We start from the raw sequence: 26,605 nt of genomic DNA on the forward strand, positions 1-26,605 counted from the left end.
AGAAGAGTGAAGCCATAATATGTGGGCTGGCTGGAGCAGAATCTAACAGTTAGGATCCTACTAACACAACTGAAAGAATTATCCGCTCCTGAAAGAGAAAACTGTCTTCCCAATATCACATTTTTACTCAAACTCTTTATATAATAACTTATTAATTAAAAGTGTTTTTCTGATTATTAAGTAACACATATATGTTTCAGAACAGTTGGAAAATACAGAGATATATAAAAGAAAATAAATAATTCCACAACCGACCAGAGCTAGTCACTCTGTAGGTTTTACTCTGGAAACACCAAGCCTTCGCTCACCTACACTTTGGAAATCTAGCCACAGACTGTTTTGTTTCAAAGCAGTCATGTCTTTTTCCACAGAATATGAAATAGAAACATATAAAAAACATACTCAAAGAGAAGAATGAGGTTTCTTCACAAAGTGGTTTCCTAGAAATCCTCCCTTTTCCGAGTGCCTATGAGTCAGAGACTCTAATACAGACTACCCGATTTATTAAAATAATAATAATAAAAATAAGAAGAGGCCAAGGAAGAGAAAGGTGAAGGGCTTATCTCCAGATTCCCCCCCGACTTCTCACACCACCAGGGGCGGGATGCCCACTTTTCTTTCGAGCTGGAGGTTTGTCAGTCTTAGGGGCTACAGCGAGGCGCCGAGGGAGAGCCTGGGAGGGAACCTAAGAGTTGAAGGGACAGAGAAGAAAAACTCAGTGTTATGTCCTCCCAGTACCCTGCTCCTGAGGAAAGGTGTTGTGTGTGGGGAAGGCCAGAGTCAGACAGCAAAGGGGAAGGACCACACTACAGAAAATGGGAGCCCGGTCAGTGGGGTCGGGGAGATCATGTGGAAGGCGAGGGATGAGTCAGTGAGAGCCCCCCATCCCTTCACCCAGCCCTGCTTTCCTCACCTCTTTCCGGGGGATCTCACCCAAGCGGGAGTCTGTGTTCCTTCTGGGGGCATTTTCCCCTCGGCTGTCAGTCCTGCCGTACAGATCAGGGGATGAGGAGGGGCAGCTGCTCCCCACTCTCCCCAACACTCGGGGAGAAGAACTACTTCCCGGTGCTGTCTCTTAAGAATAATAACAAACAAGATAGACCCGGGGATCCAATAAGAGGAAACATGAGTGGAGTCACATACTGAGTTATACTAGGTCATCACAGTCCTAGGACTCTCAGTTCTGAGCTGCAGGGTAAAGAGGGAAAAATTAAAGTAGAAAAACATGCAGAAGAGATTTTTTTAAGAAGTGAAAAACAAACCAAAAAGAAAAGAAGAGACAAAAGAAAAGGTGGGGAAGGGTGAGAGATGGAGGAAGAGGAGATTCCAAGCACCCTCACTTCTTCCCCAGAAAAGGGCAGAAGACACTACTCAACAGACACACTCCACACTCTTCCCGTTCACAGTCCAGATGCCTTGCACCCAGTCCCTCCTCCCTTTCCTCCCAGGGTGGTACCCGCCGCCGCCATGTTCCAGCCTCTTCAGGTAAAGCAGCAGATCCTCGGCAGGTAGTGCCTCCCAGCCCCGAGCTTGGTAAAGTCGTAACAGCTGAGACACTTCCATCAGCTGCCTTGAGGATGCGGGCCCATCTCCACCTGAGACACACATCAGGAATGATCATCATCCTGGGCTGGCCCCAGCCCTTATTCCAGCTCCCGGAGCCCAGAAGGGCCTTCAGTTCCAGGTACCGGCTCCACACCTGAGACCTACCTGTAAACCAGGACCTGCTTACCTCTCTCTGGGGAGCCACCACTGGGACCACCGCTCTGTGAAGGGGCCGAGGGAAGCTCATGGACCCGGAAAAGACTGGACGCCATGGCTAAGGGAACTTTAGTTTTATGGACAGGGGGCGGAAGGCGTGGCACCTGAGGGGTTTCCTCCCAAGATGGCGCAGTCAGAGGACCTAGCCAAAGGAATGAGATTCAGGATGAGGAAATGGGGCAAAAGCCAAGGAATCCCAACAGCCTTAGCCTTCATGGGGCTTTGTAACCTTTGCCAGCTCCTGAAGACCTAGCCCTGGTAAGTGGATCTCCTGCCTCTTTCAGGCCCAGCCCCAAACTTCTTCAGAGTTGGCGCTCACCTGGCTTAGAGGGAAGCTGATCGACGGAGGGGTTCTCGTGGCTCTGGGGTGCAGTCTCCAGCAGCTGGGGGGATAAGACAGTAGGGCTCCCTGAGGACCACTGAAGAAAGACACCTCAGGGTCTGCAGGAAGCAGCAGGGAGGTAGGAGCTGGTCTCCTAAGTTCCAGAAGGAATTGCTGCAGCAGAAATAAGGGGGACTGGGAGAGGCAGAAACTGGGATGAAGTCTTAGTCCTAAAAGGCCAGAGTCCTCACCTCTCAGAGTAGAAAGAGAAAATGAGGAAGGGACAGAGAAAGCAAGATGGGACAGGTGGGCCCTCTCACCTGGTGCAAAAAATGCTTGAGGCCCTGCAGCTGGGAAGGGGGCGGCAGGCCTTCCTTCAGGAAGCCATCCCCCTCAGACCCAGGGTCTTCCTCAGGGAATGGTCGCTCTGCCCGGTGATCCGGATGGAAGGTCCCAACTGCAGAGAAGGCCTCCACTGTACAGTGAAACAGGGGGTGTGTGCTGTAGGGGGAGGGGTCCTCCACCAGGCAGCTCGCTCAAGGCCTGGAAGGAGGGGGCCTGTCACACATGAGTGGGGCTTCGCGGCTAGAAGAAGGTGATCACAGTTGAAAACAGCTGGAGAGGGAAGGACTGAAGGCAACTGGGAGCTGGGCACAGCTGAATTCTAAGACAGAAAAGTAGACAGAAGGGGAAGGCTGTGGTCCCTGGATGCTGAATGGATAAATCCCGCCACAGCACAGAATGCTTTAAGATAAACAGACATGTTCTGGCTCTTTCACCAGAACATGCCCTCATGCTTACTTCAACCTGGGTTGTCTCATTTTCACCACACAGAGCACCCCATGCACCCAAGTCACAACTCAAGATCGGCTGATCTGAGGAACAGTTACCAACCCACCAGACCGCCTCTCTTTAAACTTGGACCCAAGAAACAAAGGCGGGTTGTCTAGAGTCTTGCTAGAGTCGGTGTCACAGCTGCTCAAAGCCATGTGCAAATCAAAGCAGCAAGAGCAAGAACCCAAGGGGGAGAGAGGGCCGGTCATTCAAGAGGAAGAAGCGGAGGAAGAGCCCAGGTAGGCCCAGAGCAAGGAGAACAGCCGTGCTGTTCCCAACAGCCCCTGGTGCCAACTTTGGTTCTCATTAAGCACAGATATGTCCCATTTCCTAGAGTCTAACTGCCTGTATTTTAACCAACTAGAGTGGATTTCTGCTCCTGGTAATGGACAGTCACTAAGACATCTGGGAAATAGAATGCTCAGGCCCCCAGCAGACAGGAAGTTAGGTTAAGAGAGAGACGGTTAAGAGAGAGACAGTCAGTGCGGGGAAGGGGAACCCGGTGACTTCTGTCCCCAGGCACCTGAAGATGACGTGAGGTCCGGCTTTGGCTCCAGAGGCTGGAAGGAATGCTGGCTCTGGAAAGTGGGGCCTAGCAGGAGACTAAGATCTGGGGAGGGGCTGCAGAGAACAGGCGGCGGCACCCCAGGCAGCTCCTCCCGCGTCTCCCGGCTCTGCTGCAACACAGGCTTCAGGGCCACTGCCATGGTGGGCACCGTCCAGATCCTCCTCTCCCCCTTGTCTGGTTCCTGCGGCCCAGGGCTGGAGGGGCCGGCGGGGGGAACCTGGGCACAAGAGAGGATGCACTTAAACAGATGAGACGTGCCACAGACACTTTAATAAGATAGCGCATTAGTAGAACGTCCTTAGAAGGGGATTTGAGAACATCTATCAAATTTCTGACAAATTTTAAAACGCTTATTTTTGATCCTACAATTCCATTTCTAGAAACTGTATAGGTATACTGAACCAAGACATATTAATGACATTTTCTGCAGCACTATTTGTAGAAGCAAAACACAGGAAACAACTTTAATATCCACCAACAAACACTTGGTTAAATAAGTCATACAACTGTGTACAGAGGGCAATGTTTCTGTGCGGGGTGGCGGGGTGGAGCTGGGGGTGGGATACACTCAAGACACCAGTAACAGCTGCTGCTTCTTGGGGGAGGAACCAGGAGACTGAGGTGCAGGCATAGTATGGAGATTACTTTTCACCGTATACCTTTTTGAACAATTTGGTTGTTTTTTTATTTTATTTCATTACGTTTTAAAATTTTTGGCGGCACGCATGGCATGTGAGAACCTTAGCTCTCCAACCAGGGATTGAACGTGTGCCCCTGCATTGGAAGGCTGAGCTTTAACCCCTGGACCACTGAGGATGTCCCTTTTGTTTTGTAAAATTACTATGTGCATATTATTATCTATCCCCAAAAATATTTTAGCTAATATTAAAAACTTAATTGGTAAAAGAAGGACGTAGGAGATGCCAACAGAAGGAGGGCAAGGGTTGAGAACCCCTGGGGCAGGACTCCTCTAGGGCAGGACTGAGCAACAATTTCGGACTCTTTCCATCACAATTACTTCAGCTGCCCTTTGGCAAAACTAGCATCATGTGTTACCCTCTCTTGGGCTGGGAGAAGAGGCTGGTGCCCAGTGCTGTGGGGCCAGTCTAGGGAAGTGGCAGCCATGGCAAAAAGATGACTTTTGATAAGATAGTTACTCTTTGGGAAAGCTCACAGAATTTTCCTAACGCAGGTCCTAGGAGCTGAACTCGGACTCTCCTTGGGAGGAGCTAGATGTCCCAAGAAGGGGTCTAAACAGAACCCAGACGGCCTACCGGGGGGTGGGGCGGCAGGGTGGTGGTGCTGAGCAGCCGGGTGGCCTCTTCCCAGTGGGCCTGCAGCATGGCCTGCAGCCGCTCCACCAGCTCCACCCGCTGTTCCTCCAGCTGCTGGTTCCCACTCTGCAGTTCCCGCACTCGCGCCTGCTCCCGGGCCAGTCTGAGAGGAAACATGCGAGAGGTGATGTCGGGCCTTGGAGAAAGCAGAGACTCGGACAACAGGAAGGGCCACAAGGAAAGGTGGGACACAGGAAATTGTGAGAGGAGTTGGGGCCAGTGCAGAAGAGACCAAGGCTGCAGGGGAAGGGACCAAGGCCTGACATGGAGACTCCAGGGTCTGGTACCTGAGCTCATAGTCCTGAGCCACCTGCTGCTGCCGCTCCTCCCGCTCTGCTATTTCCACCTTGAACTGAGCCAACTGGGTAGACAATTCCTGCTGGTGCTGTCCATTCAGCTCCTGCAGCTGCTTCCTGAGAGAACACAGGTGAGAAGAAAGGACTGAAGATGGAGAAGGAAGTCATCCAGTAAGAAAAAGTCAGCATGTGTGCATGGGAGAGTGAGCGAGCAAGCCAGCCAGCTAGCCCTGCCCTGGCAGGGTTGGGGGGCGGGGTTGTTCAAGACGGCTGAATGGGTTCCCTAGAAGCAGACACTTAAATGAGGACTTATGTGAAGGTGGTTCATTTAAGAAGCATTTCCAGAAAAAAAAAAAGCTGGTAGGAGAGTAGGGGAAGGAAGGGAGAAGGGCACGTCTGCACGTGCTGCAGGTCTCAGCTCAGCACTGTACACACCAGGGGCTAGGGAGCTAGAAACTGGTATTCCTGCAGCCATCAGTTATTGGCTAAGTGCTCCTTCCTATGGAGGGAAAGCGGAAAATCCCCAAGAAGGTCTGGCTCGCCTATGAACCGGAGGCAGGTCTCCCCCCCGAGAGACAGACAGGAGCCGTGTGTTGGAAGCCGGTAAACGGATCTGAAAGGGTCTGGGTGGTCCAACCCCACCACCTGCTGCGGCTGTGGAGAGGCCGCAGCCGGCGAGCTCCAAGCACCTGTGATGGTCCCTCAGGGAGGCTGCCTGCCGAAGGCTGCTCTCCTGTGCCTGAGCCAGCCGCTCGGTCACCCGCTGCTCCAGCTGCACCGCCAGCTCCGACTCCATCTGGATCCGCTGGCTTTCATACCGGGCCTGGGAGTGAAGCAAGTGGGTGGGTGGGGGAGGTCATCATCAGCTCCATTCTGTTTGGGCTTAGAAGGGTATGGAGGATGTAAGGTAGATTAAAAAAGGATGCTCATTAAAAAAAAAACTAAAAAAAAAATAAAGTTCTTTCCGGCTCCCAAGTTTAAAAAAAATAAAAAATAAAAAAAATAAATAAAAAAGGATGCTCAGAGCTGGTGCACTGAGATGACCCAGAGGGATGGGATGGGGAGGGAGGTGGGAGGGGGGTTCAGGATTGGGAACCCATGGTGGATTCATGTCCATGTATGGCAAAACCAATACAATATTGTAAAGTAAAATAAATATATAAAACTGAGATTAAAAAAAAAAGATCCATGCACCAACATTCCCTCGTATGTCTGAGGGGACAAAAGAAAGAGAATTTTGCCCCAAGGAGTGAAAGTGGTTTCTCTTCCTTAAAACCATGACCTTGGACAATACAAATGTTTTTTTCGTGCTTTTTAAAAAAATATTTTTTTAATTCCTTGCAATTACCTAAATTCTTTTTAATTTTTAAACATTATGGTAAGAAGCATATACAAAGCTTACCTTTTTAGGTAATACAAAACTTACCATTTTAAAGTGTAGCATTGCGTATACTCACATTGTGGTACAGATCTCTAGAAATTTCATTTTGTAAAACTGAAGCTCTATACCCACTGAACAGCTCCTCCCCATTTTCCCTCCCCAGCCCCTAACAATCCCCACCCTACTTTCTATTTCCACGAATGATTTTATCTGTTCTAGGTATCTCATTAACTAACTTTTTAAGTTTCAGGTATACAACATAGTGACTTAGTGATTACACATTATAAATTAATCCCCACCCCAAATTTTTTAATGGAAAACCTTAATGATATATACTCTCCCTCTGAGCTGGCAATTTCACTTTAAGGAATCTATCCTTCAGAAGGAATGCCAAAGAGTCATGTACAATGATGTTCACTGCAGCATTATTTATTTTTGGCCGTGCTATGGCTTACAGAATCTTAGTTCCCTGACCTACAAATTCAGGGACTGAATTTGTGCCCTCTGCAGTGGAAGCGTGGAGTCCCAACCTTTGGACGGCCAGGGAATTCCATGCAGCACTTTTGTCTGTTTTTAAGCTGTGCTGAGTCTCCATTGCAGTGTGCAGGCTTCTCTAGTTGCAGCTCATGGGCTTAGTTGCCCCGTGGCATGTGGGATCTTAGTTCCTGGACCAGGGATTCATCCCTCGTCCCCTGCATTGGAAGGTAGATTTTTAACCACTGGACCACCAGGGAAGTCCCCAGTGTTCTTTTTAATAGTGAAAAAAAAAATTGGCATCAGGGTAAATTTCTCATCAAAAGGATGATTCATACATTAATTGCAATATAATTCTTTAAAAAAAATGATGTACATCTGAATGTGTTGACATGGAAAAATGTCTATGATATATTACAAGGTAAAAACAAGTTGCAGTGAATATATATATATATATATACATTTTTTAAAAAAAAGCACCAGCCCATAAACACATATGAAAAAGTTCTGAAAGGATACACACAAAGTGATATGATATGAGAAGGCAACCAATACTGTGTACTTCTGTACACTTGAACTTGTATTACAGATCACTTTTATTCATATCTTAAAAATATTTTTGAGAATTCTCTGGGAAGACTACCTTGACCCATCCATATAGAATTGATGGCTCCTTTCTGTCTTGGATATTTACATCTGATAAATTAACTTTGAGAATTTAAACAGAAACTGAGTTTAAGACTTTAAAATAAGCTGACCGAAAAAAAAGTGAAATGAGAATAATGACTCTAAAAGATGACAAGAAAGGAAAGAAAAATAAACACCCAATAGGCAAGACAAAATAAGATATAAAGGGGACTTCCCCGGTGGTCCAGTGGCTAAGACTCTGTGCTCCCACTGCAGGGGGACTGGGTTTGATCCCTGGTCACACAACTAGATCCCACATGCCGCAACTAAGACACTGTACAGCCAAATATGTTTAAAAATAGTTATTCTTACTCTAAATTATTAGGGCTTCCCTGGTGACTCAGTGGTAAAGAATCTGCCTGCAATGCAGGAGGCCTGGGTTCAATCCCTGGATCGGGAATCCTAAAGAAGGGAATGGCAACCCACTTCAGTATTCTTGCCTGGAGAATCCCATGGAGGGAGGAGCCTGGCGGGCTACAGTCCATAGGGTTGTAAAGGGTCGGACACAACTGAGCACTAACACTTTTCTAAATTATTAATTATACTCCAAAAATGTGTGTGCTAGACAAGCTCCCCATGTAACTGGTGGGCTCCCTACTGCTGGGACTGTGTTAGGATTATCCCTGCCCAGAGCTTACACACAGGAGTTGTTCAGTAGGTTTACTGAATGCACACATACACGCATGTGGCTGGCACCAGTTTAGGGGCTTATAAATTACTACTGAATTGTTTACTAATGTCTTTAGCTTTGGCCCTCCATGATAAATTAGTTTCCATGTGGTCAGCCCTCCAATTCAATGGGCCAAGTGAAAAGTGTGTTCTCTCAAAACTGGCCTCTCTAACCCAGAAATTGGGTGTCTCCCTAAGTCAACTATTAATAAGGAAAGAAGTCTCTCAGAAACTCATTAATTTGCCCCTAACATACATTTTACCCATAAACGCCAAAATTTTAGTTAGAAATGGGAGTGTCTGCCCTGACTCTTGAAGCCGCTTCACCTCAGACCTCTGTCTCCCCAGCAGGAACACTCCCCTAGAACCTCAGCCTCCTACCTGCACCAGGCTCATCTCCAGCTGCAGGGCGTCTCTCTCTCTCCGAGCTGTATCCAGCTCTCCTTCCAACCGCCGCACCTCAGACTGCAGCAAGGCCAGCTGCTGCTGGGCCTCCCGGGTGGCCTGGGCCTCCCTCTGGGTGTTCCCCTAGGAAAGGGCAATCAGACTTCAGTTTGTATCTCATTTCCTGACTCCCTGATTCACCCTCCCATACCCTAAGACCCAAGCTCCCTTCCTCTTCACCTGTGACCTATTTCCTCATCTCTGTTGAATCTCACACTTCAGTTTTCCGTATATTTGATGCCCCCGGCCCTTCCTGCAGGCCCTACCCTCTCAGTCTTCTCTCCTTCACTCTCCTTCCTGCTCCACTACACTGTGTATTCTGACATCCATCTCATTCAATTATTTTGTCCTTCATCTGTTCCTCAACTGCCCCTTTTACCTTCTCCCTTTCCAGCTGAGCCTGGCTCTCCTCCTGCAGCGCCTGGTAGTGCTCCTTCAGCTGGTGCTCCTGCTGGGCCCAGCTCCGCCGTTCTTCTTCGAGGGCCACCTGCAGTGTCTCCAACTGTCGACGCTCACTGAGTTGCCCGGCCCGGGCCTCATCCCGTTCTTCCTGCAGGACTTGGCAGCGCTGCTGTTCTAGTTCCAAGCTCAGGGTCAGAGCCTGCCTCTCCTCCTCCTACAGCCCCAGGAGAAACCCAAGATTTTAGCATGCCCTCAGGAGACCAGCAACCTGCATCCTCACCCCCACACAATGTGCCGGCTGAGAATTACATCCATGAAAACGCAATAGTTAAGAAGCCCACGGGATGTCAATATGGTAAATAAGAGTTTCTGTACCAGAATTAGGTAGACCTGGGCTCAAATCTCAGTCTGAATCCCAGCTCTGCATTTATTTTGGGTTCTGAGGCACCACCCTTACTTGTAAAGTGGGCCCATTACAGTCCACCTTATGTGGATTAAAGTTAAAAGGCTATGTAAAGCATTTAGCACAATGTCTGGCCTGTAGTAAGTACTCAATATATGATAGCTGTCACCACTGTCATCAAAAAGAAATTCCACAAAGACTAGAAAATTCAGCCTTACAAACATGTACTACCAACCAGCAGCTGCCACCAGCACTCTTGGACTGTTAGGAATGTCAGTCCCAGCATGCATTAGCAAGCATGTGTCATGCGTGCAAGAAATTCTAAACCTGGCTACTAATTCATGTGGGTAATCATCTTATCATTTCAGCAATGAGAAACCTAAGTCTCACCCCTACACCTTTCTGAAAATATTTAGATTCCCCAACCCCTCATGTATCAAAACCTCAGGGAAAGGACCCAAGAAATCTATATTTAAAAATAATTCCCAAATGATTCTAATGAGGATTCAATTTGCAGAGTCTCTCAAACTGGCTTGATGGCAGAGCTCACTTTTTGTAGAGTACCTAGCAGCACTAGTGTTTTGATGAACACACTTTGCTCTGGTGCAACTCAAATTATGAACTCCCACAATCCACCAAAAGCCCTTATCCCCAGACTTCCCTGGCAGTCCAGTGGTTAAGGCTCCTTGCTCCCAACTTTGGGGGGCTCAGGTTCAATCCCTGGTCGAGGAACTAAGATCTTGCATGCCATGGGTTCAAACAAACAAACAAAAAATCCATATCCCTCTAGAAGTAATGACCAGCCTTTACTGGAATTAACCCAGGCGAGCATTCTCACCAGTGTCTCTTTTTCCCGTTGCTGCAGTCGGGCACCTTCCTGCTCACGACTCAGGGCCTCCATGGCCTCAGAAAGGCTTTGTTCCAGGCGGGTTACTGTCTTTCAAGGAGAGAACACAGGATGGAGGAACTGAGGAGAATCCCTGCATGCCACCCTTCGAAAATCATTAACAACATAAAGTTTAAAAGCAAGGATTAACTAAATGACTTGGGGGCCAGAAGAATGAGGAGATGAGCAGACACCAAACATGCAAGTCTGACAGCAGAAACACTGAAGGGAGAGGACACAGAAGAAGAATTGTCAGGCTAGCTACGGCAAGCTGGAGGTCAACCTGCGAGGAACCCTGGTTCCTCCCCGATCCAGCCATTGGTGACCCAGGTTCTAATGCCTCGTGATCCTGGTTGCCCACCTCCTGCTGCTTGCTTCTAGTGAGTTCAGCTGCCTGCCGTTCCTCCTGGAGTCCCCGAAGCACCTCTGTCCGCTCAGCTTCATGCCGGTTCCAGCCCTCCACCACGCGGGCCAGGGTCTCAGGAAAGGAAGGAGGTCACATAGAATTTCAAATAATTTTTCTCCCCTCTTTGTGTCCACCGGAACAGGGCCAACAGCCACCTTCTTCCAGTGGTCAGCAGACCCAGCACTTACCCACCCCCAACTCCTAATGTGAACAAACAAATGTTGGTTGGCCTCCCCCTGTATTCCTTGGTGCCCCCCATGGAGAGACCCACCCACATTCTGCTCCCCTGGCACCTTGTCCAGTTGTTCAATCATGATATCTTTCTTTCGGTCAGCAGTCACGGCCACAGCTAACTGTTGCTGAAGCTCAAGGACACGGGTCTGCAGGTTCTGAATATGGCGCTCACAATGCTGGGAAAAAGGGTGAGGGGGTCTGGGTGTTGCCACCCTTAGTTTGACCAAAGCTCCAAACTTTCCAGCTTCTCTATGGGGGAAATGGGCTGGAGACAGGGAGCTTGGGTCCCAAGAACAGAACAGGTTTGAAGAGGGAGAGTCAGGAATTCCAGAGCCTGAGATCTCCAACGCCTTCCTCTACCACCTCAGGAAGCAGGGGTTTGGTTTCCAGCCTCTTCCCTTTCCTAGATCTCCTGAGAAAAACTTCCATGAACCTTTTGGCAGGGGTGCAGTAGTCCACGCTGCAAAGAGTGGGAAGTTACTCCTGCCTTAAGAAGCATACCGGACACAGTGATTCAGTGTGGCAAGGGGAAAGGGGAAAGCCTTTCATTCATGCCCAGGCCGTTTAAAATAGAGGAAGAGAAGGTTCCAAAAATGACAACACGACCAATAATTCCGACTTTTCCTCTGCCTCATCCTGCTCTCTGCCCCCTTCAGATAGGCTGAGGCTCCAGAAACAAAGCTCATTATACCAGTAGCTTTGCACAAGCCAACAACGTGTTGTTCATTCACCAAACATGTAGAGTATTTGTTTGTGTTGGGTATGTTCTAGACTTTAGGAAGACACTGCTGAACAAGATAAGGTATGACCCATGTGGAGTTTAGGTTTTAAAGAGGGGAAACAAACAAGACATACCAGACTTTGATAAACTATACGAAGGAAATAACAGAATGATCTGAAGGAATGCCTGGAGGGGAGGTGTGCCATCCTAGACAGGGTAGTCAAATAAGGCTTTCCTCACAGGAGAGCCATTTGAGTAAAATCCTAGCTTGCAAGACCTTAATCTTTTAGCACTTGGCCCTAATTATAATCTTTGCTTCTGTCAAAAGGAAGCCTTTATATCTCACCTTGCGACGAGTATGTTCTGAATCCAGTGCATCTCTCAGTCCCTGAAAATCTGGGGGGTTGAGTGGGGGCCCTGGCCGAAGGCTGGTGTAGCGGGGGAACAACTCCTCAAAGGCCTGGGCTGAGCTGGATGGAGACAAGTCTTGCAGCGGTCGGGTGCTGAACAGATTAGGTAGAGAACAGTAGGGATGGGAAAGCTTTAGAGACCCAGAGTCCCATTTCCAGACATTTTACAAATAAGGAAACTACAACTCAGGGCACGAGCCAAGCCCAAAGTCACAAAGTTACATAGGGAAATGATAGAGCCCTAGAGAGTACACAAGCTTTGTGAGTCACTCTATACTACTCCTTCCTCTACTCCATGCTCCCTGCAGCACGAGTCACAGCAGAAAAGAGCTAATTCTTCTGGAGGAGGAAGGACCTACAAAGCCAGGTACTAAGCAGTGGATGCCTATGTTCCCAAAGGAGTAAGCAGGATAGAAGAAAGGCAAGAAAGGGTAAAAACTGAAAGCTAAGTGACAAGCAGCTTAGGTCCTTAAGAGGTATAAAAGCAGCAAAGGGAGAACTAAGCGATAGAACACTTGGCTTTCCAAGAAAGAGAGAAAGGCAGCTAGAAGAACCCCAAGGAGAACTCACTTAAGCAAAGTGGCTGTGCTGTCACTGTCAAAGGAGTCCTCTTCCCGTCTCTCAGAGTCGGCACCTGGAATCGGGGGATCCCCTGCAGACAGCCAGAGGGACCCACAGCCAGGGTCAGGTAAGGATGGGAACAGGGATCACTTGAAGGAGAAGAGGAGTGGTCCTTCCTTTCTACTTCACCCACTCCTCCTGCCTCTCTCCCTAAGAACGGGAGCCTTTTCTCCTGAAATCTCTTATCTCTGAGTCTAGGTCTCCAGCCCATATATATTCTGCAACTTTCTCCACTTTTTCCCACCGCTTAAATCTAGGTTCTCCTTTATAGAAAATCACTCACGATAAGCCGCATCACGTGAGATTTGGAGCATGCTCTGGAGTTGACCCCGAACACTCTCCATCTCAAAGATATGCTTGGAACCATCCTAGAAAAAAACAATGCAGAAATAAGATGCAATAATCCATACTGCATCCAGGGCAGATGGCATTGAGTGGTCCCTAAGGCCCAAGCATTTTTACTCTCACACCTTGGAAAGCAAGAAAAATATAACTGACTCAAGGAGGAACTCAATTGTCTATGGAAGCCAGAGAGGTAATGCAAATGAATTAACTGGGCATCTTAAGGTAAGAGTGGTGAGGATTCCTTCCAACTAGGGAGCAAATACCCTGTGTAAAGACTCTGCTGTCCAAAGCTATCAGTTTTTCAAACTCTGGGAGGCCTAGCCAGTCTGCAGATCGGTTATGATATGTGTTCTATCTGACACTATCTTCTCTATAACATGTATAATTGATTAAACTATGTTTTAATGATTTACATGCCAAATTTTGAACCATACAATCAAAACAGTTTCAAGATGAAAGGGTCTTAGAATATTTTCCTTAAATCCCTAGTTTCCTCTTGGGATGAAGAACCCTTATCCTCATTTCCAGTACCCACATCCCAGTTAAAGCACAGCAACCTACCCCATGGGTGTCTCTGAAGAAAAAAAAAAAGTTAGGAAGTCTCACAATTTTCCAACTTATGGGCGCAGTACTCTCATCAACATTTGCTCACAGGAACAAGCATGGCTGACTGTGTAGTTAAAAGAAATTATGGAATCCAACAACAGGAGCTCAAATCTCAGTAAAGCTCTAATTTTTTTTAACCATCCCCAATCCCAAGACCCTAGAGGTGTCCAAGACAGACCTCCCTCACCTTTTTCTTCACGTTGTTCTCCAATCCCACTGACAAGCTGTGACTCAGTTCTTGGGCCAAGCCATCCAACACCTCATGGGGAGGTGGGGAGGCAGCAGGTAAATACAGCTGGGCTCGGGCTGTGCTCTCTGCCTGACGACTGAGGTGCAAAGAAGTATACAGCTGGGAGGTCACCTCAGAGGACACTTGGTTCAGCCCAGGGGCTTCTGATGACTCACTCAGGAGGTCCTTGGCCCGTAGGGGTGAAGTGGGGCTGGCAGCTGATGCTGCCATGACCACAGGGAAGAGACAACTGGAGACAGCAGAGGTGGGAACTCCTGGTTCTGCTTTAGGAGAGCCCAGGGGAGTAAGTACCGGGAGAAGGAAGATTTGGGAGAAAAGAGGAAGACTCCGAGCGAAGGATTCTTGTTGAATGAGGGTATGGAGCCTTTCTGGTTAAAGGAAAGGTTTCCAACAGTTCCAGAGGCCATGGGAGAGGACAAATGGATTTCTTTCCACAGCTCCTGGGAACAGTGGAAAAGGCGGGTGCAGCGAGGAGAAGGTGGGGATGGAAGACCTACTGCGGGGCAGGCGCACCACTGCAGTTCCTCTGGAGCGCTGAAAGCTGCAGTTCAACTTCTGGGCCAGGCTCTCATAGTCCACTGAGCTCTTACGTTCTCACACCCAGAATGCGCAAACTGAAAAGGACCCAAATCCAACAGGGGCCTAATTTCCGCCCAGCTGTCTTATGTGCCCCTCAACCGGCTCCGGTCTCAGCGAGGCAGGATCCTCACGCTCCCCACCTCTCATCTTCGCCCATGCACCCGTTCCATACAAGATCAACTCTCTGGTATATCCCCTCCGATCCCTCCGGGCAAGAAAGCCGCAGCACGGCTCCCTAGAATCCCTCCCTCCCTACTACCCCAAAAGAAAGTTTGTGAACACTCAAGTCACGCCCTCTGATGGCCCTAAAAAATACGCTTCAAGGCGCTCCAGCCTAGCCTGAGATCCCCTACCTCGATCACCCCGTTCCGACTACTCCCCACACCTCCAGTCCTCAGCCCCGCAGTTTGCCAAGGTGGGAACTAGGGAATGCCCCCTCCCCCTGAGACCCGGTAGGCCCACACCCAAAAGACCCCTCTTCTCGCGCCCTTCCCAACACAAAACCGTTGGCAGTCTCCCGCCCACCTTCCGCAGCTCCGCCTCGCTCGCTCAGATGACGTCACCAGCCCAGGATACAGTGCTTTCAGCCGCTTCCAGCTTCTGGAGCGGAGAGTCTTACACGCGCATGCCCAGACCCAGCGCCACGGATTGGCTGAAGCAGGTATGGGGCGGAGTTATTGCTGCGACACTTTGACCCGATGGGGCGGGGCTCCGCGAAAACCGGAAGTGTCGAGTGACGGGCACTCGGAGCAGTTCCGGTGAGTCCGGGGGAGGGGACCGCCGTCTGGTTGGAGGGATCCGTGACTGAGAACTGGAGCCGACGGGGTGTGGGCGGTCCCGGAGAGAGGCTCACATTCTCTGCCTTGCAGATGACTGTCCACAACCTGTACCTGTTTGACCGAAATGGAGTGTGTCTGCATTACAGCGAGTGGCACCGCAAGAAGCAAGCAGGGATCCCTAAGGAGGAGGTGACGAGAGGGCCCCGCGCCACTTGGGTGGCCTCACATCTCCAAATGCACATAGTCCCAGTCCAGCCCCTTTTCTCCAAACCCTGGCTCATTCCCACCCCTACCCCGTCTCCTTTACAACAGAGAGCTAATTCTGCCCCTCTCCTTCCAGGAGTACAAGCTGATGTACGGGATGCTCTTCTCTATCCGCTCTTTTGTCAGCAAGATGTCCCCGCTAGACATGTACGCGGAGTCGGAGGGGTTGTTGAGGGAAGGAGGGAACAGATGGGGAGGGGGTACTTTCTGGAGTGGGAGGGGCTTTTGTCCCCAGAGAGGGTAAGGAGACAGAGAGAAAGGCTGAGTCAGGAGCGAGAATTCAGGAGCTGGCAGAAGCGGCCGTGGGGAAGAGAAGGTTACAGAGGTTGGGCATGGGGGCTACAGTGAAAAGTGAAGCTGCGAGGTGTCTAAGAGGGAGTCTATCTAGAGGGGATCAGAAGTATCTCTTTGGGAGAGATTCCGCTCCCATTCCTTAACATTCCTCCCCATCCCTGCAGGAAGGACGGCTTCCTGGCCTTCCAAACTAGCCGTTACAAACTCCATTACTACGAGACGCCCACTGGGATCAAGGTTGTCATGAATACAGACTTGGGCGTGGGGCCCATCCGAGATGTGCTGCACCACATCTACAGTGCGGTCAGTGCCAGTCCCTTGGACCCTGCTCCCAAAGCCTCAACAGCCATGATCACTCAGAGCCCCAAGACTCCATCCCTGCCCTACACCCTGGGTTTTCTCGGGACCTTTGTGTCTTTATACACTCCCACCTCCAGTTTCTCCTCAAAGGGTTCGCCTCCCAGCCCTTGATCCCTGTGCATTCACACACCTGTGAGGTTGAAAAGACGTGTTCAAAGCCTGGCTCTAACACCCTCCCTCTTCACAGCTGTATGTGGAGCTGGTGGTGAAGAATCCCCTGTGCCCGCTTGGCCAGACTGTGCAAAGTGAGCTCTTCCGCTCCCGACTGGACTCCTACGTCCGCTCTCTGCCCTTCTTCTCCGCCCGGGCTGGCTGAAGGAAGCACTCTACCTCACCCCTCAGAAGAATCGCTGTCTGCCTGGGGCCCAACCTAACCTGCCCTACCACCCCAGTCCCCCAGCCTCATCAAGCCCCTCGGTAGCCCTCCTAGGGGAACAGCCTAAAGCCCTTCACAGGAAGGCAGCCTACTGGAGTCCCTACACCTCCAAACCAGGTCCTCTCTACAGTTTGATCCCCTACCTGACTCTGTGAGAAGTACAGAATAAACTTTTTATCACCCTCTGGGACCTCAGCATGTCAGTTTGAGTGGTTTACCGGGGCCTGCCCCTCTCATGGAGGCGTGAACCAGGGTGTCTGCATCCTCTGAGCCAAAAAAGAGGCTTTTTCCATGGGTTTGTTAACAACAACACGACTGATGTTTGGGGCTGGGTAATACCTTGATTGGGGGGAGAGGGGGGAGGGCTGTCCGGTACTCTGTTCTGCCTGTGAAAGTGTTAGTTGCTCAGTCTTGTCTGACTCTTTGCAACCCCATGGACTGTAGCCCACCAAGCCCCTCCATGGGATTTCTCAGGCAAGAATACCAGAGTGGATTGACATTTCCTGTGCTGCCACTCACTAAATGCTGGTAGCATGCCCGCGTCCAAGTCGTGACAGTCAGAAAATGTCTCCAGACCTTGCCAAATGTCCCCCCAGGTCGTGACAGTCAAAAAATGTCTCCAGGGATTTCCCTGGTGGTCCAGTGGTTAAGACTACATGCTTCCGATGCAGGGGGTATGGGTTCAATCCCCAGTCAGGGAACTGAGGTGCAACATGCATCAAGGCAAAAAAAAAAAAAATGTCTCCAGACCTTGCCAAATGTCCCCCACGGGACAAAATAGCTCCTGGATTGAAAACCACTGGGATGGTGGAAGACAGATCGGCCTCGAGGTCCAGAGAATAGAACCACCCTCCGGGTGCTGCTCTCTGGTTGCTATGAGCCCACGAAACACTCAAGCTGCAGCACTCCGGAAGGTGGGGTTTATGCAGATAAGCTGCAGGTTTGGTCTGGGAGGCGGGCGGCTTTATGTAGATGAGGGGGCGGTGTCTGCATGTTGATTAGCTGGGCAGGCTGGCGACGCGGCTGGGAGCCTAGCGGGTCCCGCTGCGTTTTGGGCAGAGGTGGCATCTTTCTTCCGCCCCCTCCTTGTCCCTAAGTTCCTACCCTCCGAGAATCGCCCTCGACCTTCACCTTCGTCCATCTCTCCCTCTCCTCTCCGTGCCAGTGTCCCCGAATCCTAATCGCTCCACTCGTGGCACCCCCCGCGTTTCTCCTCTCCGCCGCAAACCCCGCGACCTCCAGCAGCCCGCCCGCGCGGGCCCGATCCTGCCTGGCGGCTCCCGCCGCAACCTCCTCAGCCTTCCCGCTCTCCCAGGGCTCGCGCCACTACCCCCTCGGGTGTCTCCCCTCGAGCTTCCCGGTTCCCTCTTCCTCCCGCCCCTCGGAGCCCCCTTCCCCGCCTTGGCCGGCAGGCATGCAGGTGTCTATCGCATGTACTGAACAGAACCTTCGCAGCCGGAGCAGTGAGGACCGTCTGTGTGGACCCCGGCCGGGCCCCGGGGGCGGTAACGGCGGGCTGGTCGGCGGGGGGCATGGGAACCCTCCAGGGGGAGGAGGGTCGGGCCCCAAGGCCCGGGCCGCCGTGGTCCCCCGACCCCCAGCGCCCGCTGGGGCCCTCCGAGAGAGCACCGGCCGAGGCACTGGCATGAAATACAGGTATGGGGGTGGCCTGGCCGCCCGCCACATCTGCTTCCCTTTCCTGACCCCTGAGGCTTCCTAAGATGCTGCCAGGACCCCCCTCAAACTTCCATCTCTTCTTCCCATCGCTGGCACTCCCTTACACGGTCCTTTATTTATTTATTTTTTGCTCTCTGTCCATTCCCCTGCCTAGTAGAAAATCAAGTTTACTGAGGTTGACCAGGCCTGTCAGACCCAAGGGATGCTCCTCTTTACCCCCAGGAAGGCCAGGGAAACGCAGATCTCCAGGCTGCACACCACCCCACCCAGCTCGGATGGAGTGTCCTTGGGTCGTGTCCTGGGAAGAGAGGGGAAGGAAACGGCTTCTCACTCTGGCCTGCTCAGGGTGCCTGACCCAGATATCGCCCCCACATACCCCAAGGTCTCCTGCACCCTTTCTTGGTGGGGAGGGAAGTGGGGCCCTCCAAAGGATGCACCACATCTCTCAAGCCCATGCCGAGGGCCAGGAACCAGGTGGGGAAGGTGGAATGAAATGTAAACGACTTGATCTCCGAGAACCGCTGAGCTCTCAGGACTACCAGTAGGGGAGAAGGGAGGGGCTCCTGCTCAGGAGTGAGTGGAGGTCACTGATCTGAAGTGGCTTTGTCACTTGAGGAATTTGATCCCTTCCATATGGCAGCCCTGATTGGGAAGCTTAGTGGAGTACCTGGATGGGGGGGCGGGGAGGAGGGGGCTCTCTGGTTTGAAGACAGACTTCACAAGCCAACAGGAGCAGAGCAAGTAGAAAGAAGGGGGAGAACTGGTCTTTCCTCTCAAACTCCCCACCCAGGTGTCCTACCTGCCTTTGTTGGAGGCCGGTCTGCCTAGCCTATTCAAGGACCTTGCCTGCCTGAATGCCTGAACTTGACTTGGTTTACCCCCTTCCACCCCAGTATCTGCCCTCTAGCACAGCACTCTATTGAGAATCTGTTTTCACAAACTCATCACCATTAGCCAGTACTATTCCTCCCAGCCACCCTCTACCCCAACTCCACACATCCCAGAGATGACTCAAACGAACCCAGGACACACCAGAAGCAGCGTTAAGCAGGCAGCACATCTTCAGTGTGATAGGAGGGAACAGAGGCACTGGACCATGGCTCCAGAGGAACACTTCTTATTTGTTCACTTATTCTATGGCCGTGGCACTGCCCGATTCAGTGGGCCCACTGAGTCTAGTTTCTTTGGACTGAGACACCCTGAGGGCATCTCAGTCTGGAATGAGAGGAGCTGGAGGCTGATAATCTATGTCCCTAATGGAGGCTCCACCCCTTCCTGCTGCTTCTGTGTCCTGCAGGAACCTAGGAAAGTCTGGTCTTCGGGTATCCTGCCTTGGCCTAGGTGAGTTAGAAAGAAGAGGAATTAAGGGAAGGGGCAGGCATTCTTTCATGGCTGCCCGCCTCCCCCTACCCTGGTCTCATTTGCCTGGCTTCTCTCTTGCAGGTACCTGGGTCACATTTGGTTCTCAGATCTCAGATGAGGTACTGATATAAGTGATGGGACCTAGAAGCAGAGGGAGGGGGTATAAGGGAACCCAAAAGGGGGGAAAACGGACTTGGCTAGGGGTTTGGACAACAAGCATGGAGAATGGTGGACTTGAGGCTGGAGAACGGGGAAAGGGAAGTGAATGTGATAACCAAGGTTGAGGTGTGATGGGTTAGAGTGCAGTGAGGAAGGTAACTGAGGCTGGTGGTTGATCTCCAACTCTTTCTCTCACCATCCTAGACAGCAGAGGATGTGCTGACAGTAGCCTATGAGCACGGTGTAAACCTGTTTGATACCGCCGAAGTGTATGCCGCAGGAAAGTAAGGACTGGGGTGAAAGAGCTAAGTTATACTTGGAAGGCTGAGAGAACATCAGGGCTTTTTGGTTTCCCCCCTAAAGAACTCTGGGAATTAAAGCATCACTAAGTTCCAGCCTTTCAGCCAATGGGCCCCCAAAGCATGTTGGGAACTATAGTCCCAACATCTGTCTCCCTCTAGTTTTGAGGGCAACAGGGCATACTGTGCAGTCAAAATAAAACCAAATATTTCTTGGACATCAGTTATGTGCAACTATGTGAGGATGACAAAGCTAAATTTTCAAACATACCATAACCACAGCACATATGGCTTCACACTGGGAATAATAAAAACTTTGGATGACCTACCCTGTCTCTTCTGGCAAACTCTTCTGCTTATCATTAAGACTTGTCCCAGATGTCAGCTTTCCCAAGAACCCTTTGCCCAACTCACCAAAGTTGGTCACTACCCTCCTCAGCTCCCAAAGCACTTTACACTGCCCTCTGACACACGGTTCATCAATTACTGGTTTACAAGGCCATATTTGCTGCTCAACGAGGAGGGTTCTCCCTCCATAGAACTTGTCCTTTCTCATGTCACCTAAGTACCTACACGGGCTTCCCTGGTAGCTCAGCTGGTAAAGAATCTAGCTGCAGTGCAAGAGACCCCAATTTGATTCCTAGGTCAGGAAGATACCCTGGAGAAGGGATAGGCTAACCACTCCAGTATTCTTGGGCTTCCCTGGTGGTTCAGTTGGTGAAGGATCCGCCTGCAATGCGGGAGAAGACCTGGGTGGGACTTTGCAGAGACTAAAAGAAGGGAGAAGGCAACACAGATCGTTGGAAACAGATGAGACAGTATCCTCCCCAGCATCACTGTAGTTGGTCCCTCTTCTCTCATCCTATTCTATCCCTTCAGCACCCAGAATAGAGGTTCACTGTTGCACAACTGATATTTGTTGAATGAATGAATGAAAATGTACGACTGTAACCCTACTTCCAGGAGCCCCTTTTATTTAGTTTAGAGTGGGACTGATGGCCCAATGGACTTCTCATTTATGTTCCATTTTACAAGGGAGAAATTAGTTGAAGGGAAAGGTGGGAGGAAGGAAAGAAACTGATCCATCTTGGAGGAGTCAGTACTTCTGCCTTGTTTTCCTTCCAGGGCTGAAAGAACCCTAGGAAACATCCTTAAGAGCAAAGGATGGAGGTAAGACATGTTTGGGGGTGTGGGGAGTTGCTGGGGACATGATCATCCCCACATCCTTTTCTGGCTGGGTCTCCCATTTCTCTTTTTCTCCAGGAGATCAAGCTATGTCATCACCACCAAGATTTTTTGGGGAGGACAGTAAGTGGCTGCCTCACTATAGTCACTATAGTTAGGGAGAAGATCTGCAGACTGTGTGAAGGTGCATGGGATGGGGTGAGGAAAGCAGACCATGCACCTGCTCCCCCAGGTCTGCCTCCTCCCTGTGAGGACCGCTACCACCTCGGTTCCTCATGGCTTCAGGCCAGCCATGGTCTCTTATCTTTGACGCACCTCATCTTTGACTTATGTTTTCCTACAGGGCAGAAACCGAGCGAGGCTTGAGCCGCAAACACATCATTGAAGGTGAGGACTGGGAACCTGAGCTGGCTGAGGACGGAAGCTAGAGAAGTTGGGAATATTCTCTGAAGCTATAAGTCTGAGGCTCTGAATAGGGAAGCTGGGATTTAGGTGTCCATGGCAGAGGGGTAAGGTCTGAATTCTTAGGCAGCTAAAGCTGGAGAGCTTACCTTCCTTTCCCTGTGCTTACCCCAGGCTTGCGAGGATCCCTGGAACGCCTCCAGTTGGGATATGTGGACATCGTCTTTGCCAATCGTTCAGATCCCAACAGTCCCATGGAGGGTAAAGCAGCACCCCAACCTTGACAGCCCTTCAAAACAGAGCACTTCTTAAACCTTCAGCAGAAGCCAGGCTCTGCTCAGGAGGTCTCCCAAGTTCTACAGTGGAGGCTCAGACCCCAGGACTTGGACAGGGAGGGAAGTGCAGAGCAGATGCCAACCTCTCACAGGGATGAGTGGGGTCTTGGTGGGGCAGGTGGAGGTCTGCAGATCTGGAACTCAGGAGGCCAGGGGTCTGAGAGTGAAGCTTTCCTTCTCCTATGTGCCTAGAGATTGTACGAGCCATGACCTACGTCATCAACCAGGGCCTGGCCCTATACTGGGGGACATCCCGATGGGGGGCTGCAGAAATCATGGTGAGTGTGCCACCTACCGCCCCCGTCTCACAACTTGTTACCACCTTTCACATGGCCACTCCCAACCCCACTCTGCTGGAGGAGGGGGAGTGGAAGACAATGGAAGGAGTGCTCTGACCCCTATCTCTTCCCCGCCCCAACCCAGGAGGCCTACTCCATGGCCAGACAGTTCAATCTGATCCCTCCAGTGTGTGAACAAGCTGAGCACCATCTGTTTCAGAGAGAGAAGGTGGAGATGCAGCTGCCAGAGCTCTACCACAAGATTGGTTCGCAGTCCCCTCATCCCTGCCTTTCCCTCGGCCTCACCATCACTGAGATCCCCTTCCCACATCCGGTCCTCTCCGTCTTAGGTGTTGGCTCAGTCACCTGGTCCCCTCTGGCTTGTGGCCTCATCACTAGCAAGTATGATGGGCGAGTCCCAGATACCTGCAGGGTCACCATCAAGGTGAGATCTGGGGGCTTGGGATGGCAGGAGTGGACTGAGTGAGAAGTGGTCTTTTGATGAATCTCCTTGGCCTCCAGGGCTACCAGTGGCACAAAGACAAAGTGCAAAGTGAGGATGGCAAGAAACAACAAGCCAAAGTCATGGACCTCCTCCCCATCGCTCACCAGCTGGGCTGCACTGTGGCGCAGCTTGCTATTGGTGAGACACTGCCAGCCCTGGACCCTGCAGGGTCCTTGTCTCCGCCTAAGAGCTACCAAACCACAGACTGGTTTGTTCCTGGGCGGTCCTTCTTCCTCAGAGACCCCTCTGAAGTCTGGGTGTTCACTGTTTCCCACCAGTTCTCTCTCTCTTTTTCCTTCTCGGGCCCAGCGTGGTGTCTCCGCAGTGAAGGGGTCAGCTCGGTCTTGCTGGGGGTGTCCAGTGCGGAGCAGCTGGTGGAGCATCTGGGCGCCCTGCAGGTGAGCGAGGGACTCAGAGCCAGAGCTCATCTCTGTCCCCTTCCCCAGCAGTCAAGACCTTGATGTCCAACCCAGAATGGGCCTGAGGTGAGTCACCTCACTTTGCAAATGAGTGGTCCAAGGGCGAGAAGGTAAAGCAGAAGCACAGCTGTGACTTCGCCGCGCTGTGAGGCTCCCCGGGTCCTCGAACCTCCTGCCCTCTTTCAAGGACCCTGCATGTACCATTCTCTCGATCACCCCATTCAATTCCAGGTGCTGAGTCAGCTGACCCCGCAGACGGTGATAGAGATAGACGGGCTCCTGGGCAACAAGCCTCATCCCAAGAAATAGTCCACCTGGGACGCAGGAACCCGAACCCGAACCCGAAACCGGATCCGGTTCCACTGCACTCACAGAAACGCGTCTCCGCCTCTGCCTCCCTCCCGCTCCGGATCCCTCCACGCAGCGGCAGAGACAGGGCGACCCCGCCCACTAACGAGTTCCAGCTTTGAGTAGCGATAGCATGAACAAAGCCATATCCTCCCGCAGTGGGGCTTGAGAGGGAAAGTAGTCCGCCGCCCCCTGCTACGTCCACCTAGGCCTTCCTGCTAATCCTGGGCATGAGCTACTGGGCCGTCCCCTCTCTGCTACTTGGTCTCGCTCCTTTTCTCTTCCCGTAATCGCCAAGGTCCAGGGAAAAACAAAAAGGCATATACAAGACCTATGCAGAGTACCTCGAAAGTGGCCCTTGAAATGTCATCAAGGAGTTGTGAGTTCTAATAAGAAGTGAGTTGTGGTGTCACCTGGAAAAAAGGAAATGGGACTCTTAAATTCGTTACAAAGGAAGCCAGGCTGGTCCTGGCAGGAAGTAAATGATGACTTTTGGGAAACCGGGACCCTGCCTCAGCCAGGACGTGGAGAAAGGCATAAAACTAGAATTCGTATTGATGCTTTGTTCTTGCGGAGAGGGGTAGACTGGGGAGTGCAGTAGCAAAGCATCAGTGAGGGAAATTTGATGGTCAGTGTATAGAGTGTCCTGGCGGAAGTGGCCAGGGAAGACCTTGGAAAGCACACTGGGCCTCACTTCGCAGAAAACAGTGACAGCCTTTAGTCACGGCAGGGAAATGGGGCTAACATAAAAGGTCTGGAGATAAACTTTTGAGCCTTGAGCAGGACTTCCTACCTGGCAGGGGAGGACTGTAGTCTTCCTCCTGGCAATAATCTTAAAGCAATAATGATGGCCTCTCTTGTGCAAGACTTCCCAGGGAACTGTAAATAAAATCTCAGCTTGATCATTACTTACTGCGTCTGAAATTGCTGGGGGTTGAGCGTTAGGCTCTCAGTCTCACCTGTTTGACCCCCTAGCCCCCTGCCAGTAGAAAACTCCAGGACTCTTCCTCTCCACTGCTCATGTACCTTAGTGAGCCAGGCATCTTGCTCCTAGTCACTGATCTCATCAAAGACCAGGTTTTCTTCTTTCAGTCACCACATGCCTTGGAACCCAGAGGTCTGGCTTCATAGCTGTGTTGCTCCTCCCTCTGACACTCTTACTCTTGTTTTGTTTTGAAAAGTTATATTAGCCAAGTGTCTTATTTCCCTCTTTCCTGATACCCAATGCATGCCAAGTTGATTGAGCCATGGCCGACTCTTTGGAACCCTCTGGACCATAGCCTGCCAGGCTCCTCTGTCCATGGGGTTTTCGAGGCAAAATAATGAAGTGGATTGCCATTTCCTCCTCCAGGGGTTCTTCCTGACCCAGGGATCGAACCCATGTTTCTTACGTCTCCTACATTGGCAGGCAGGTTCTTTACCACTGGTGCCACCTAGGAAGCCTGATACCCACACTATCCAAAACACTGTCTGGGTGGTTTTCTTGTAGCTGAGTGGGAGGCACTGTTCTCAGATGGAGGACTTGGGGAAGGAGAGGTAAAATGAAAACTGGTCTATGGTTGAAATGATACAGGGAGAGAATAGAGCTGTTATAAAAAGAAAACAAGCGAAAGATCAGGTGTGAGAGTGGCAGAAAAGCAGAATCAAATGGGATTATGTCAGATACTTACCCTTATTCCCTAAAGAACTCTGATTTCCCTGGGACAGAAAGTGGGTGGAAAGTTACAACCTTTACTGATCACAAGGCAGGGGAGGATGAGCTCTGCCTTCCTTAAAATATAACCTTACCATCTCCCTTCTTCCCATCCTCACCCTTCCTTGATCCTGAAGCTGGGAGAGCAGAGTAAAACCAATTTCCAGAAGAGAGAAGTCAGCAGCATGCCATTTACTGGATTAGCAACCAACCGGATCAACTAATGAACACTTACATCCACTATCATCTCCCACTCATTTGGGAAGACTGTGGAGGAAACAAAGAGGTAAAATGTATGACTAAACTAAGCTTAGTTATTCTGTAACGAACATAGGAGAATTTATAAATTCAAAATGGTACTCTCCTTAAATAGTTACCTTGGAGGGTCATGAACCTCCTTCATTTAATGCCTCTTTCATTGCTCAAAACATTTTTTAAAAGTCCTCTTAAAATTACCTTCAGAGGCAGTTATAAACCCCTTGTAAGAAAGCTTCCTTTATTGTCACACCTTGTTATATAGGCCATGCTGCTCCTCGTGTGGGATTTTAGTTCCCTGACTGGGGCCCCCCTGGGCAGTGAAAGCGCCAAGTCCTAACCACTGGACCGCTGGCGAATTCCCTCACATACCATATTTATCATTCACCTCATTCATTAACTGAGTGAGAACTTACCTATTGGGCCCTACTGTGGTACAGCACAGGGACACAGTGGTGAACAAAACCTGGCTCAGCAACCTTTGTGGAGTTTACAGATGGGGAAGGCAAAGTAACCCCCAAACACACACACAAACTTAGGTTGTCCGAAGTCCAGAGGAAAGCACTGGTGTTACCAGAGTGTACAGTGAGTATCTGACATGGTGAGGCTGCAAAGAGAGCTGAAGGATGAGTGGGTGTTGCTAAGGTGAAAGCAAGGTTAGGGGAACAGCACACGGGAAAACCTTGTGGGGGAAACAAACAGACAAGTCAGAGGTCTCCAAAGGCTGAATGTCTAAAGAAGAAAGGCAAGCAGAATGTGAGACTTGGTGGTTTCAGAGCATGTTTGGCCTTGTAGGGACTTCAGCATATTATCTTTATCCTAAGGACAGCAGGAAACCCTCAAAAATCCGTTATCTTGATACACAACAGATCACCCCCCAAATTTAGTGGCTTAAAGAAACATTTTAAAACTATTTTTACTCCATGATTCTGTGGATTGGCTGGGAGTGTCTTCTGCTGTTTTCACCTGGGCTCGTTCACGT

At 50.6% G+C, this 26,605-nt stretch overlaps 3 protein-coding genes across 14 annotated transcripts; 2 read left to right on the forward strand and 1 right to left on the reverse strand.

Annotated features, from left to right (window-relative positions):
• Positions 1-261: 261 nt before the first annotated feature.
• Positions 262-15,398, reverse strand: CNTROB (centrobin, centriole duplication and spindle assembly protein). 10 transcript variants are annotated; one of them, XR_015147926.1, is made up of 20 exons: positions 15,159-15,398; positions 13,992-14,668; positions 13,137-13,221; positions 12,803-12,884; positions 12,169-12,325; positions 11,161-11,277; positions 10,823-10,939; positions 10,414-10,512; positions 9,150-9,386; positions 8,708-8,854; positions 5,805-5,938; positions 5,107-5,232; positions 4,760-4,922; positions 3,441-3,702; positions 2,404-2,747; positions 2,081-2,144; positions 1,733-1,903; positions 1,457-1,595; positions 914-986; positions 262-685 (listed from the first exon to the last, which is right to left on the reverse strand). XR_015147926.1 is itself a non-coding variant. In XM_086359060.1 (20 exons), exons 2-20 carry the CDS (start codon positions 14,262-14,264, stop codon positions 560-562), a joined length of 2,727 nt encoding a protein of 908 aa, XP_086215186.1. In that variant the 5' UTR covers positions 14,265-14,668; positions 15,159-15,398; the 3' UTR covers positions 262-559. The 10 variants fall into 10 exon arrangements, 5 of the variants coding, with proteins under 5 accessions (XP_086215186.1, XP_086215190.1, XP_086215187.1 ...); XM_086359060.1 differs by having other exon boundaries at positions 2,404-2,558; XM_086359064.1 differs by lacking the exon at positions 15,159-15,398 and having other exon boundaries at positions 262-359; positions 613-685; positions 2,404-2,558; positions 13,992-15,152.
• TRAPPC1 (trafficking protein particle complex subunit 1) lies at positions 15,213-16,896 on the forward strand. 2 transcript variants are annotated; one of them, XM_086359068.1, is made up of 5 exons: positions 15,213-15,391; positions 15,503-15,601; positions 15,753-15,823; positions 16,135-16,273; positions 16,518-16,896. In XM_086359068.1, the coding sequence occupies exons 2-5, from the start codon at positions 15,503-15,505 to the stop codon at positions 16,644-16,646; spliced, it is 438 nt and encodes a 145-aa protein (XP_086215194.1). In that variant the 5' UTR covers positions 15,213-15,391; the 3' UTR covers positions 16,647-16,896. The 2 variants fall into 2 exon arrangements, with proteins under 2 accessions (XP_086215194.1, XP_086215193.1); XM_086359067.1 differs by having other exon boundaries at positions 15,385-15,601.
• Positions 16,897-17,682: 786 nt separating this feature from the next.
• KCNAB3 (potassium voltage-gated channel subfamily A regulatory beta subunit 3) lies at positions 17,683-24,583 on the forward strand. Of its 2 annotated transcripts, XM_086359066.1 has the most exons (14): positions 17,683-18,362; positions 19,681-19,724; positions 19,827-19,864; positions 20,109-20,188; positions 21,329-21,373; positions 21,467-21,511; positions 21,732-21,775; positions 21,965-22,051; positions 22,318-22,403; positions 22,549-22,669; positions 22,754-22,848; positions 22,926-23,046; positions 23,218-23,306; positions 23,559-24,583. In XM_086359066.1, exons 1-14 carry the CDS (start codon positions 18,121-18,123, stop codon positions 23,634-23,636), a joined length of 1,215 nt encoding a protein of 404 aa, XP_086215192.1. In that variant the 5' UTR covers positions 17,683-18,120; the 3' UTR covers positions 23,637-24,583. The 2 variants fall into 2 exon arrangements, with proteins under 2 accessions (XP_086215192.1, XP_086215191.1); XM_086359065.1 differs by having other exon boundaries at positions 22,549-22,848.
• The last annotated feature ends 2,022 nt before the right edge of the window (positions 24,584-26,605 follow it).

The sequence above is a fragment of the Bos grunniens genome, chromosome 19 (genome assembly GCF_055505025.1).
Source record: "Bos grunniens cultivar Pamir isolate PY7600 chromosome 19, Bosgru_T2T1.0, whole genome shotgun sequence".
In the NCBI taxonomy this organism is placed as follows: Eukaryota; Metazoa; Chordata; class Mammalia; order Artiodactyla; family Bovidae; genus Bos; species Bos grunniens.